Source organism: Peromyscus leucopus, chromosome 7 (assembly GCF_004664715.2).
Source record: "Peromyscus leucopus breed LL Stock chromosome 7, UCI_PerLeu_2.1, whole genome shotgun sequence".
Classification (NCBI taxonomy): Eukaryota; Metazoa; Chordata; class Mammalia; order Rodentia; family Cricetidae; genus Peromyscus; species Peromyscus leucopus.
Window position 1 is genome coordinate 50,582,526 of NC_051069.1, and position 14,681 is coordinate 50,597,206.

The 14,681-nt window shown below is 52.4% G+C and overlaps 1 protein-coding gene across 1 annotated transcript; it reads left to right on the plus strand.

The window, feature by feature from the left end:
* The first annotated feature begins 4,105 nt into the window (after positions 1 to 4,105).
* On the plus strand, positions 4,106 to 12,616 carry Keap1 (kelch like ECH associated protein 1). Its single transcript, XM_028872445.2, is given in 7 exon segments — positions 4,106 to 4,307; positions 5,640 to 6,325; positions 8,348 to 9,033; positions 10,391 to 10,401; positions 10,404 to 10,595; positions 10,927 to 11,103; positions 11,446 to 12,616. Coding segments are annotated over 6 exon segments (1,872 nt in total). The 5' UTR covers positions 4,106 to 4,307; positions 5,640 to 5,686; the 3' UTR covers positions 11,613 to 12,616.
* The last annotated feature ends 2,065 nt before the right edge of the window (positions 12,617 to 14,681 follow it).

The window sequence follows — 14,681 nt, forward strand, 5'->3', positions numbered from 1 at the left end:
TACCAACAGCCTACCTTTAGTAAACTGACATACCTATCTGAGTAGAACAATGGCCTTTGACATCAGAGAAACTGAAGGCCTTAGAACAGCTGATACAGGAGCAGCTAAATGCTCAACACATTAAGGAATTGACCAGTCCTTAAAATTCTCCAGCATTTGTTATGAAAAAGAAATCTGAAAAAATAGAGAATGGTAACAGATGTAAGAGCTGTTAATAAGGTGTTTCAGCCAAATGGCTCTTTAAAACCTGGAATTTCCTTGCCTTCTCTATTACCTAAAGGATGTTCTATTATAGCCATTGATTTAAAAGTCTGTTTCTTCGCGTGGTGGTGGTGGTGGTGGTGCACACCTGTAATCCCAGCACTTGGAGCAGAGCAGGCAGATCTCTGTGAGTTCAAGGCCAGCCTGGTCTACAAAGCGAGTTCCAGGAGGGGCACAAAGCTACACAGAGAAACCCTGTCTCGAAAACCACAAAAAAAAAAAAAAAATCCCTAAAACAGACTGTTTCTTCACTATACCTTTACAAGAAAATATAGAGAAAAATTTGCTTTCACGATGCCTACTTATAATAATTCTCAGCCTGTTAAGAGATATCAATGGAAGGTTCTTCACAAGGAATGTTAAACAGCCCCACTCTGTGCCAATATTTTGTACGACAGCCATACATCAGTTTTCTCAATCTATAATTAACTGTTACAGGGACAATATCTTACTAGCTGATTCAAATGTAGATCCAGTTGAAGAGAGCAGGACAGGGAACAGAGTTACAGAGCTGATTCAAATGTAGATACTTTAGAGAAAATTTTTGAAGAAGTAAAGAAAAAAAGAAGTTTGTTTTTTGTTTTTGTCATTTTTCCTGACAAATAGGAGAGATTTTTTGTTTGTTTGTTTGTTTTTTTTTTTTTTTGTTTTTTGTTTTTTTGAGACAGGGTTTCTCTGTGTAGCTTTGTGCCTTTCCTGGAATTCACAGAGATCTACCTAGCCCTGGCTCTGCCTCCCAAGTGCTGGGATTAAAGGCATGTGCCACCATCGCCTGGCATCAATTGTGGACTCTTAATAACTTTCAAAAATTGCTGGGAGACATTAACTGGCTATGACACATAATTGAGTTAACAACTCAAGTACTGAGTAATTTGTTTCAGACCTTACAAGGTGACAACGACTTAAATAGTCCAAGAAATTTATCAGCTGAAGTTGAGAGAGAATTGGCTTTGGTAGAAAAGAAATTATCGTATGCACATGTGGGCTGTTTGGATCCAGAGTTTGACTGCATTCTGGTTATTTTACCTTTTATGCATTCCCCTACAGGAATTTTAATTCAGAGAGAAGATAATACCTTAGAGTGGATATTTTTACCAAACAGAGTAAAACATTAAAGACCTATGGAGAAAAGCTTTCTGAGTTGATCCTAAAATGACAATTGAGACGTTTTCAATTGGCAGAAATAGAACCACAGAAGATCCGGAGAGGTCGGAAGTCACTGGTGGCTGCTCCTCTGCTTCTCTGTGTTTTCAGGTTTTACCCTAATATCTGACTCCTGGCTTTACTGATAAGATTAATTAGACTTTTGATTCACTTGCCAGTTACATTGTCATGTGATAAATATCTGCACAGGAATGAGCTTTGGTAAATCTCCACAGCCAGCTCACAGGGCCTGTAGACTGGACTTAGAGAAAGAGACATTGTGGTCTTAGCCAGGGTGTCAGGACTACAGCACCACGGTAGAGAGTGATAAGATGCCACCTTGGTAGGAGCCTGGGACTGCAGCTTTATCTGCATTGGTTCCAAGTCCTGAAAATGAACATTGAAAAGGCTGAATTCACCTGGGGTTTCCAGGAATTTCCCACACGGACCAACATCTTTTCCTGGCATTCCTCTTTACTCAGTTGCTAAACACAAATACACTAACTTAAAAGTTCTATAGTCAATCATGGTGGCTGGCTACATTAAAAACCCCAGCACTTGGGAGGCAGGATAATCACTCTAAATTGAAGACCTGCCTGGACTACACAGTCTCAAACATAAATAAGTAAAGCTGGGAACTGGAGAGGTGGCTGGATGGTTAAGAGCATTGACTGCTCTTCTAGAGAACCCAGGTTCAATTCCCAGCACCCACCCACATGGCAGCTCACAAGTGTCTCTAACTCCAGTTCCAGGGGACCTGACATCCCATGGCAAAACATCAATATACATAAAATTTTTAAAAATTAATTAATTTGAAAAATAAGTAAAGCTAGGGGAGAGAATACAAATTTGTAATCTCAGCCCTGGGTAGATGGAGATTCAGGGTTCAAAGTCAGCTTTGGCTACATAACATCTTGTCTCAATCAATTAATCAAATAATAAATGTTGCTGGGTGGTGGTAGCGCACTCCTTCAATCCCAGCACTCAGGAGGCAGAAGCAGGTGGATCTCTGTGAGTTCAAGGCCAGCCTGGTCTACAGAGTGAGTTCCAGGACCGTCAGAGATCTTACACAAAGAAACCCTGTATCAAAAACCAAAATAATAGTAATATAGTAAATATTTTATAATTTTTGTTTTTCTTTATCTTATGTGTATTTTGTCTTCACAGTGGGGGGCAAAGGAGGGTGTTGGGTCCTCTGGAACTGGAGTTACAGATGTTTGTTCCTACCCTCCTACAGGTGCTGGGAATTGAACCTGAGTCCTGGGTGTTCTCGAAGAACAGTCAGTGTTCATAACCAGTGAGCCATCTCTCCAGCACCAAAAAGAAACAACTTTCTTTTTGTTTGTTTGTTTTTGTTTTTGAAGACAGGTTTCTCTGTGTAGCCCTGGCTATCCTGGAACTCGCTCTGTAGACCAGGCTGGCCTCGAACTCAGAGATCTGCCTGCCGCTGCCTCCTGAGTACTGGGATTAAAGGAGTTCGCCATCCCCACCCGGTACAACTCTATTGCTAAAATTAATTTATGTGGGTACATGAAGGTCAGAGACCAACTTGCAGGAGTTGGTTTTCTCCTACCATGTGGGTGCTGGGATGGAACTCAAGTTGCCAGGAGTGGCCTAAAGCACCTTTACCCACAGAGCCGTCTATAGTTCAGGAAATAACTTTCCATCGTAAATGCCACATGCAGCAAGTATCTCTTACCATAAAAAAATATGGAGTTTGTGAGGAACACAGAGGCAGATCTGGGCATTCCAGTGCCCTCAGATGAACACCACACCTCTCCTACTGAAAGATAACCCGAGGGAGAGAGATTGTAGAACTCAACAAGGGGCCTCCACAATGGCTCAGCAGGTAAAGGAGCTTGTTGCCAAGTCTGACAGCCTGAGTTCTAACCCCAGGCCCCACAGAGGGGAAGCTGGGGATCAGTTTCTGCAAGTTGTCCTCTGATCTCTGCACAAGCACACACAACACACAAAGTCAGGTAAACAAGCCCCGGGTGATGTCACAGTCTTTAACCCCAGCCTGCAGGAGGCAGAGGCAGGAGGGTCTCTGAGTTCAAGGCCAGCCAAGGATAGATAAGGAGGCCCTGTTTCAAAAAGAAGTTAAGGGCTGGAGGGATGGCTCAGTGGTTTAGAGTATTCGTGGCTCTTAGATGAGTCAGGTTTGATTCCCAGCTCCCGCATGCTCACAACCATCTGTATCTCCAGTGTCAGGGAATCTCAACCTCTGTGGGCACCAAGGATTCCCGTCCTGTACCTACATACATGTAGGCAAAACAGTCATACATAAAATTAACAAATGGAATTTTTTTTTTTTTTTTTTTAAGTTATAGGGCTGGAGAGATGGCTCATCATTTAAGGGTACTTGCAGCTCTCGAAGCGGACCAGAGTTCCGTTCCGCCGTCCACATGGTGGCCCACAACCACCTGTGACCTGAGAAGGCACAGCACGCACACGGTGCACAGACATGCATGCGGGCAAAGCACCCACCCACACCGACTAAAACACAAATTGAGATAGGAACGTTAAAAAGTTATTTTAAAAGAAGATGTATCTATCTCAACAGGTAGGTGGGTGCAGCTGGACCGTGTGGGGTGTGGGAGGGTCCGAGGGTGCAGGACAGCCTAACCCGGAGGCAGGCTGCTAGGGCCGCCCAGACCCACGCCCTGCTCCCTCCGCCCGGCACCTGCAGGAAGGGCTGGAACCGCCTCTGCGTGCCCGCCGCCGCTCGTTTCCGCCCTCCCGCTCCTCCCACGCGTGCCGCCCGCGACCCCGCAGCACCGCTGTCCCCGATCCAAGGCCCCCAGGGTCCCCCTCGGCTCCTCCCGGAAGCGAGGCGCGTGGCGGCCCGGCGGCGCGGATTGGACGCGTGGCACCCACAGAGACACCCGGGGGGTGGGACGGAGGTGAGCGAGCGCCCGCGGAGATGCGGTGGGGAGGCAGCTCCGAGGGCCGCCCGCGGTCGGTCGCGCGTGGGGCGGTGCACGCGGTGGCGGGGGAGCGCGCGTCCCCCGGGTGCGCACCCCGGCCGCCCGCGTAGGGTGGCGGCCGCGGCCGGCGAGTGGAGGGCAGGGGTCGCCCGCGGCCGGCGCCCCGGGACTCTTATTGTGACAGGGTGGCGCGCTGTGCTTAGTCACCGTGACCCGCGCGGCGGAGGAGGAGGCGGAGCGCGGCCATGGCGGGGTGAGTGCGCCGCACCGGGCCGGGGCCCGGGACCAGGCCCTGCGGGCTCTCCAGGCGTTGGGCTGCGCCTCCGAGCGGTGGGGAGGCCGGCCGAGCAGGCGCCGGGCACCGGGGCGCCGCTGCACGGCCCCCCGCGCAATGCCAGGCCTGAGCTCCGGCAGTGTGGTCACGCGTGACAGCCGCTCACTTTCGGGGGCCCCTGGAGCATTTCATCGCCCCCCGCGGAGCGCTAATAGACCTCACACGGCGGGGAGGGGGCTGCGACTCCAGGCTGAGCCCCGGAGCCTGGGGAGCCAGATGCAGATCCTCTCTCCAGACCCCCTATTCAAAACATAACTGGTCCCCGGCCCCAGGTCTCCAAGGGTCTCCCGAGTCCCTGCCCTGCTCATCGTGGGCGTTCCCGGGGCGCCACACTCTGCCCCAGAACCCCGGCCCCTTAGTGTTCCCTCTGCAGACCTCGTTGTGTTGCCAGGCCTTCTCTGTAACACCCTGGAGCCCAGAACGGTGCCTAGCTCATACTTGGCAGGCTCTGTGGATTTCGGTGAGGTGTTGAGGAAAGGAATTTGACTTGTTGGAGGAAGGGCAGGGAAGGGTGGCTGGCGCAGAGCGGGTGGAGAGGTTGGGGAAAGGGCCTATGTGGGACTTGGCAGGCCCTGGGCGCGGGTTTCCACTCCTGGGCTTGGTGAAAGGTGTGGGGCGATTCTGAGCAGAAAGGGACATGATGGGACGCGTTTCTTAGCCGGCCTTCGGGCTAGTGAGTTGGGGAGAAGTTAGTTTGAATGGAGCCGGGTGTGTCCAGTTTACTTGGCTTGGCAAACTGCTCTAGAAACCATTGCTTAGTTTTTCAAAAGGCAGCCTGGCTGGGCATGAGGCACACACTGTAATCCCAGCACACAGGAGGATCAGAGCCAGCCTTAGTTACATTAGTGAATCTGAGGCCAGCCTGGGCTACCTAAGACCTTGTGTCAAAAAAAAAAAAAAGAAGAAGAAGAAGAAGCGTGGCAGGGTCTGGCCTGACCCTCTGTTCCCAGCCTTGTACTCTTCCCTCCCTCCAGGCCTCCAACTGCTAGTGGTGGAACTGTACCTTGTCACCCGGAACCCCATGCAGCCAGAACCCAGGCCTAGCGGGGCTCCCCGCAGCAGCCAGTTCCTGCCCCTGTGGTCAAAGTGCCCCGAGGGGGCCGGGGACTCGGTGATGTACGCCTCCACGGAGTGCAAGGCCGAGGTGACGCCCTCGCAGGACGGCAACCGCACCTTCAGCTACACGCTGGAGGACCACACCAAGCAGGCTTTTGGCATCATGAACGAGCTTCGGCTGAGTCAGCAGCTCTGTGACGTGACCCTGCAGGTCAAATACGAGGACACCCCAGCTGCCCAGTTCATGGCTCACAAGGTGGTGCTGGCCTCCTCCAGCCCGGTCTTTAAGGCCATGTTCACCAACGGGCTTCGGGAGCAGGGCATGGAGGTGGTGTCTATCGAAGGCATCCACCCCAAGGTCATGGAGCGGCTTATTGAGTTCGCCTACACGGCCTCCATCTCCGTGGGCGAGAAGTGCGTGCTGCACGTGATGAATGGGGCAGTCATGTATCAGATCGACAGCGTGGTCCGAGCCTGCAGCGACTTCCTGGTGCAGCAGCTGGACCCCAGCAATGCCATTGGCATCGCCAACTTCGCCGAGCAGATCGGCTGCACCGAACTCCACCAGCGGGCCCGGGAGTACATCTACATGCACTTCGGGGAGGTAAGTGAGGTCACAAGGAGTGCGGCGGGCCATCCCAGCCATCTCCCTTGAGACTGGAACAGTTACTCAAGTCCTTTGGTGCTCTCTTCTTTCCTCCTTTTCCTCCATAGGGTCTCATGTAGCCCAGGCTGGCCCTAATCTGGTTATGTAGCTGAGGATGGCTTTAAACTCCTGATTCACCTCTCTCGGCCTCCTAAGTACTGGAATTACAGACATTCTCACAGTTGACTTAAGTGGGGCTGGGGATGGAACCCAGGGCTCTGTGCTTGCTAGGCGAACATGCTGCCCGTAGAGTCCGAGCCCCAGGACTTCATTTTTTTTTACAGTCTTTTTTAGGTGAACTGATTTTTTGGGGGGGGTTGGTTTGGTTGTTTTTTCGAAATGGGGTCTCTCTTTGGAGACAGGTAGACCTGGCTGTCCTCGAACTCACAGAGATCCGCCTGCCTCTGCCTCCCGAGTGCTGGGATTAAAGGTGTGCGCCACCACCGCCCGGCTCTGAAGCAGTTTTTTAACTCCTGTCCTTGCTGTCACATTCTGAGTGCTGTGATCACAGGCGGGGGCCACCATACCCCGATAAAGTAAAAATTAAAAATTCTTTGACATTTATTTGCATGTGTGCTCGTGCGTATGGACAGGCTGATCTTGTGCAGAGGTCAGAGGACAGCTGACAGGAACTGGGTCTCTCTCTCTACCTTACATATGTTTCTAGGCTTAAACTCTGGTCAGAGGGCTTGGCAGAAAGTGCCTTTGCCCACAACACCGTATTGCTGGCCCGAAAACTCAGGTTCTGAGCCCCTAATGTAAATATAGTGAGACCCTAGGAAGAGGGGAAGGTCAGTTCTCATAGTACCTCAGCAGCTGCTTTCTCTGGGGCTGGAAGTCAGGACAAGCCAGATGTGATGGCTAGCTAGTACTTTTAATCCCAGCACTCCGGAGACAGAGGCCACCCTGGGCTACACAGTGAGATCTTTCTTGAGAGAGAGAGAGAGAGAGAGAGAGAGAGGAGGTGGGGGGAGGGAGGAAATAAGTGTTTCCATATGAACAGCCGCTCAGCAAGCATCCCCAGCCTCATGCTGCAGCCCTGCGTGGGCTTTGTTGGCTCACTTTCATTTTCACTTCTTAGTACAGGAAGTCTTCAAGGTAAGGTGAGAGTCCTTGGCAAAAGTCACAGTCAGCAGCTCAGGGTGGCAGCGACCAGAAAGGCTGTGCCCCGGACATGACAGTGCACTCTGAACATCACCAGCCCTCAAAACCCCAAGTCTCAATGCCCATGTGTCACCCTCAGGTGGACAGTCCCACACCTGACCCCACAAGATGGGACAGGCACAGTGTGGCTCAGTTGACAGAGCCTTGTTCCGCTTGTGTGAGGTCCACCCCACCGCACATAAACCAGATGTGGTGCGCACTCCTTTAATCCTCGCACTGAGCAGGCAGAGGCAGGCAGATCTATGAGTTGGAGGCCAGCCTGCTCTACATAGTGAGTTCCAGGCCAGTTCCCCAACACACACACACACACACACCCTTCAAGCTGTGTAAGGTCAATATGGACCAGCATCAATGTATTTTGTTTATTTAGATTTTGGAGACAGCTGGTTTTCATAGCCCAGGCTTTTCTGGAAACCAAGATTCTCATGTGTCCTGTTTCCAAGTGGTGAGACTTGGGCCACCAAGGCCCACGTGAAGTTCTGTTTATGCCTCGTTTTCATCCTTGAGATCTCTCTTCATTTGTATAAAATATCCCTACATCTGAAAAAAGCCAATCTGAAACACTGCCTGTCAATCATTTTATATTTTATTTTATTTTGATTTTAGGAGACAGGATTTTTCTGTGTAACAGCCCTGGCTGGCCTGGAACTCAGAGATCTGCCTGCCTCTCCCTTCTAGGGATTAAAGGCCAGACAGGGTTCAATTAAAGTTAAAACCCAAATCAAACAATACAGATGCCTAAAGGGACCCCACTGTGTGCGGGTGCGGGGCCAGGAGGGCGCCCAGCGCGCAGCCTCTCACCTGCGCCCCCTGCAGGTGGCCAAGCAGGAGGAGTTCTTCAACCTGTCCCACTGCCAGCTGGCCACGCTCATCAGCCGCGATGATTTGAACGTGCGCTGCGAGTCAGAGGTGTTCCACGCGTGCATCGACTGGGTCAAGTACGACTGCCCGCAGCGGCGCTTCTACGTGCAGGCCCTGCTGCGGGCCGTGCGCTGCCACGCGCTCACGCCGCGCTTCCTGCAGACCCAGCTGCAGAAGTGCGAGATCCTGCAGGCCGACTCGCGCTGCAAGGACTACCTGGTGCAGATCTTTCAGGAGCTCACGCTGCACAAGCCCACGCAGGCCGTGCCCTGCCGCGCGCCCAAGGTGGGCCGCCTCATCTACACGGCGGGCGGCTACTTCCGGCAGTCGCTCAGCTACCTGGAGGCCTACAACCCGAGCGATGGCTCCTGGCTGCGCCTGGCCGACCTGCAGGTGCCGCGCAGCGGGCTGGCGGGCTGCGTGGTGGGCGGGCTGCTCTACGCTGTGGGCGGCCGCAACAACTCGCCCGACGGCAACACTGACTCCAGCGCCCTGGACTGCTACAACCCCATGACCAACCAGTGGTCGCCCTGTGCCTCCATGAGCGTGCCGCGCAACCGCATTGGCGTGGGGGTCATAGACGGCCACATCTACGCAGTCGGGGGTTCCCACGGCTGCATCCACCACAGCAGCGTGGAGAGGTGAGTACCTGGGCCGGGAGGGAGGGCACCTGCTCTTGTCCCCACCTCCAGAGGAGGCCGAGCCCATGGGGTGTTCATCCTCAGTGTCCAGGGCTGGGGAGTGCTGGAGGGGCTGGGCTGTCCCACACCTATAGGAACCATCAGCACGCTGGGGACAGTGGGAATCACCACAACACGCCAACTGTGTTATGCTAACTGTGTGGTCACACTGCGATGGATCCTCTGAACTGGGATGTCGTCCCTGGACTCTGGTCCCTGGCTTGAATCCAGTTCTAGGTTCTATCCCCAGTACCGCCAAAAGAGAGAGAGGAAGAAAGAAACGAGCTAGGGATGTGACTCGGTTGACCAGGCGCTTGCCTAGCACCACATCAGCCTGTAATGCCTGTCATCCCAGCGCTGGAGACGGGGAGGCAGGAGAATCAGGAATTCAAGGTTATCTTTGGCTGTATGGCAAGTTCAGGGCCAGCCTGGGATACAAGAGACCCTGTCTCCAACAGACAACTGTCCCCTGCAAATTTAGGGCTTGTGGTAAGGGTAGGAAAACGAGAAAATTTGACAAATGTGTATTTGTGGTGCTGGGAATAGAACCTAGGGACTTGTGCATGCTAGGCCAGCCCTCTACCCCTGAGCTACCCCCCCCCCAGCCTGAAAATGAAAGTTTAAGCAAATGCCCTAGGGGCCTCTAATGTGTGTGGTCTGTGAATAGGATGGTGGGATGATGTGTCACCCTGAGCGGGCCGCTTTCAAGAAGGACAGGGGCACTATTAATAACTCCAGGAACACAGGTATGGACTGGATGCTGCCGGGCCAACCGGACGTGTTCACCCCACCTCTGATCATGTTGCTTGGAGGAGGACCATCCGAGCGGTAGCCTAGTTGTTAGACTTCCTTGGGGTTCTGGAGTTGGACAACCGCTCCGATGTCACTTGGTGACCCTGGATGTCCTACCCCACACTTCTGATGCAAACCTTACTTGCGATGTGAGCTGGTGCGCTCTGAGGTGAAGCACACAGGTGATACAGCATGAGGTTTAGCATGCTGAGGTTTAGGGACCTGGCTGTCGCTTCCACAACTGTTGGCTGTGAGCCTCAGTTTCTTCCTCTGGAAATGGAGCTGCTGACCCCCTCCCTTGAGAAAAATAAAGAGATGAGGGCCAGGAGGTGCTGCACACCTGTCACCCCAGCACTGAGGAGGCTGAAGCAGGAGGAGCTGGAATTCTGGGCTAGCCTGGGCTACACAGCAAGCCCTTAGCTCTAAAATAGAGTGAATAAAAAAGTGCTAGCAGATGGTGAGGCTTCTGGAAAGGAAGGCAGCTGTGGCTCCCAGGGTGACCATGGTGTGATCATGTCCTTCGCAGGTATGAGCCAGATCGGATGAATGGCACTTAGTGGCGCCAATGTTGACGCGGAGGATTGGCGTGGGCGTGGCAGTGCTCAACCGCTTGCTGTATGCAGTGGGGGGCTTCGATGGGACTAACCGGCTTAACTCAGCAGAGTGCTACTATCCGGAGAGGAATGAGTGGCGGATGATCACCCCAATGAATACCATCCGGAGTGGGGCAGGTGAGTCGGGGGCGGGAAGACCACGCCAACCCAGCTCTGGAGAGACTTCCTTCAGCTGTCCTCCCCTCTTCCAGCTTGTTTCTGTTTGAGTCAGGATCATATGTAACAGACTGGCCTCAAAATTGTTATGTAGCTGACTTTGAACTCATGATCCTCCTTCTTCAGCCTCTCCAGTGCTGGGACGACAGGACAGGCCTGCTCTACCACACCAAAGTCCAGCTTGGTTTCTAAGGAGCTCCTCCTGGAGAGAGTGATGGAGGGAGGAAGGCAGCTGCCGAGGTCGCCCTTAAAGAGGCCTCCGAGTGACCCTCCACTGTGTGCTTCTGTCTAGGGGTCTGTGTGCTGCACAACTGTATCTATGCAGCAGGGGGCTACGACGGACAGGACCAGCTGAACAGCGTGGAACGCTACGACGTGGAGACGGAGGCCTGGACCTTTGTGGCCCCCATGAAGCACCGACGGAGCGCCCTGGGGATCACTGTGCACCAGGGCAGGATCTATGTCCTCGGTGAGGCCCAGGAGGCGGGTCAGGGTGAAGAAGACTTTTGTGTCCAATCTTTTCTTTAAGTTTTGGTGCTGCGGATAGAACCCAGGGAACACCTGAATACTTGGCGAGTGTTCCATGACTGAGTCACTTCCAGCCCTCACTGGGGGATTCTGGGCAGGGGCTCTACCACTGAGCCCCACCTCACCCACCCTTACACCCCCACGTCTCCACGCTGCTTCCCTGGGGAGTCTATGCAAGGGTTCCACCTCATCCCCATCCATTCCAAACAGGTGGCTTTTTTCCTCCTGTTTTCTGTTGTCTTGTCCTGGGCATTAGACTGAGTTCTCTTCACTCTCTCTGCAGGAGGCTATGACGGCCACACATTTCTAGACAGCGTGGAATGCTATGACCCAGACACTGACACCTGGAGTGAGGTGACCCGTATGACATCCGGCCGCAGTGGGGTGGGCGTTGCCGTCACCATGGAACCCTGTCGGAAACAGATCGATCAACAGAACTGTACCTGCTGAGGCACTGACAAGAAAACAGTCCATCCAGACCACTGCTTTCTTTGTACAACAAGAAAGGGAGGAAGAAAAAGAGAGGAAAAAACCAAACCCCAAACAGAAACCACAGGGACGGAAGAGGCTGCGGAAGAAAGCGTCCCTCTCCAGAAGGGCAGCCGGGATGCCTTGTGAATGACACTGTGGAAGACCAGAACTAAAACCCATGTGCCCATCTGTCACAGCCCCTGGAGCATCCAAGACAGCCTGCCTGGGATGTGGTATGGAAGGGGCATCCTCCCAAGTGAGAGGCCCCGATACCCTCTGGCTGGCGACGAAGCCACCAGCATCCAGACCCCCTTCCAGGGGGCACAGCCAAACCAGGGGTCACTCGTGTTTTCTTTGGTCCCTGCAACTTGGTGATCAATTTTAGGTGACAAGGGGAAGCGGAGGCCAGTGAGGCCACGGGGCTGAGGCTCCCTCAGGAGCTGTGATCCCCAGGGCCAAGCCTGGACAGAGACCACGGGGCCTCTAAGCTCTGGATGGTTATTTTGTTAAGTAGCCCTTTAACTTTCCCATGGAAATTAAAAACAGATTAAGCAGTGTCTTGCACACAGGTCCTCAGAGGGTGATTGGAATCCCTCAGGGAAAGACAGCTCTTCTATTGAAATACGCTCAGCTCTTGATCGGGCTGGTATTTGAAACCTGTCTGTTTTCTCTGCTTCCATTGTGCATTCTGCTCACATAGGACATCCTGCGCCCTCCGGGACACACAGTCTCCGTCAGTTTTAGGTGCAGTAGATGCCAATGACCTAACTTCTGTGCCACTTCCCTGGGGACTCCTGTGTTTCGCTTGATTCTGAGACAGGGTATCATGTGGCCCAGGATGGCCTTCAGTTCAGACCCTGAACTCCTGATCTTTCCTCTGCCTCAGATCCTGAGTGCTGAGATTACAATTGTATACACCACGCCTGGTTCCTGCTTGTCCTTTTTGTACCCAAGCAGCAAAATAAAGATTTCTGGGACCTTGAGTGTGGCTCAGTGGATAGAGAGCTAATCATGCATGAAGTCCCTGGGGGCATCCCTCGAATGCATAAACCCTGGTAGACCACATGTGTATTCACTGCAGCAGGAAACAGAAGCAGGAGATTGGTTCAGAGTCATGTGTGAGTACAAAGCCAGCTCAAGGCCAGCCTGACCTACACAGGACTTTGTCTCAAAAATAATAGTAATAATTATATTTTATACACACACACACACATATATGCACACACTTGGTTTTTCAAGACAGGGTTTCCCTGTGTAGCCCTGGCTGCCCTGGAACTAGCTACATCTCAAAGGTCTACCTGATTCTGCCTCCCAAGTGCTGGGATTAAAAGCATTTACCACCATCCCAGGCTCTTAGTAATATTTTTATTTTAATTTATTTTTGTTTTTTAAGACAAGGTTTCTGTCTAGCAGCCCTGGCTGTCCTGGAACTCATTCTGTAGACCAGGCTGGCCTCTAACTCAGAGATCCACCTGCCTCTGCCTTCTGAGTGCTGGGATTAGAGTCAAGCACCATGGCAACCAGCTGATAATATTTTTTTAAAAATAACTTTATTTTATGTTTTGGTATAAAGGTGTCAGATTGCCTGAAACTGGAGTTACAGACAGTTGTGAGCTGCCATGTGGATACTGGGAATTGAACCCAGGTCCTCTGGAAAAACAGCCAGTGCTCTTAACTGCTGATCCATCTCTCCAGCCCCAACCAGCTGGTAATTTTTTGTTGTTGTTGTTGTGTTTTTGTTTTTTGAGACAGGGTTTCTCTGTGTAGTTTCGGTGCCTGTCCTGGAACTAACTCTGTAGACCAGGCTGGCCTCAAACTCACAGAGATCCACCTGGCTCTGCCTCACAAGTGCTGGGATTAAAGGCGTGGGCCACCACCGCCCGGCTCTGGTAATATTTTTAAAAGCATAGAAGAAAGGAAGTTTAAGGTCATCCTCAGCTATATAGGAAGTTGAAGGCTAGCCTAGGCTACATGAGACAAGGTCAACAAATTTCCAGAGCTGGAGATAGCTCAGCAGGGGGGAGGGGCTGATCCTGCCTCAACTCAGTATGTCTGACTTGGTTGACCCCCAAGGGAGGCCTTACCAAGCCTGGATTTTTATTTTGGTGCCGGGGGTCAAATTCAGATTCCCTTGCTTGTGCAGCCAGCATTTTACTGATGGTTGTGACCGCAAGTGACTCACACTTGTTTTTGTTTTAGAACAGATCCTGGAACTCACAGAGAGCCACTTGCCTGTGAAGTCCAGACTGAACGCCTGGGCTGCTTGCCTCAGCCTCCCGAGTGCCCAGGTTACAAGGCTGGGGAGCTTCTCATTTTGAATGCTGGAAACTCAGCAGCCCTGGACACGCTCACCACTCACCTAAGTCAGTCAAAATCCAGGCCAGGGCTGGAGAGAGGGCGCAGCAGTTAAGAGCGCTTGTTGCTCTTGCAGAGGACTCAGTTCAGTTCCCAGAGCCTGCAAGGTGGCTGGCAACCATTCCTGTCTGCAGTTCTAGGGAACTCCAGCGCTCTCTTCTGGCCATCACGGGTATTGCATGCACGTGGTGCACCACCTACATTTTTAAAAACATCGGAGTGAGCTGGTTATGGTGGCTCACACCTGTAATCCCAGCCCTCGGGAGACTGAAGTAGAAGGATTTCCAGGAGTTCCAGGCTAACGAGCTTCAGAGTGAGAGTCTGTTTTTCATTTAATTTGACTTTTAACTTTTATTACATTTGAGAGAGAGGGAGAGAGGAAGAGAGAGAGAGAGAGAGAGGGAGCGAGGAAGAGAGAGAGAGAGGAGAGCACTGGGGTACAGGTGAGAAGACAATTGGAAGGAGTCATCTCTTTCTTTCTACCCTGTGGGTGCTGGCGATCAACTCAGGTCAGGCTCGGTGGGCACCAGGCTTAGTGGGCATCATCTTTACCTGCTGCCCATTTTGCCAGTCCAAGATCTTGTTTTCAAGCAAAACAGTAACACAAGGGCTGGGGTGATGGTTCAGAGGGTAAAGAACTCTCACTTCGGGTACCCTGCACCCAGGTGGTGGCCTGTAGTCAGCCCACAGGGC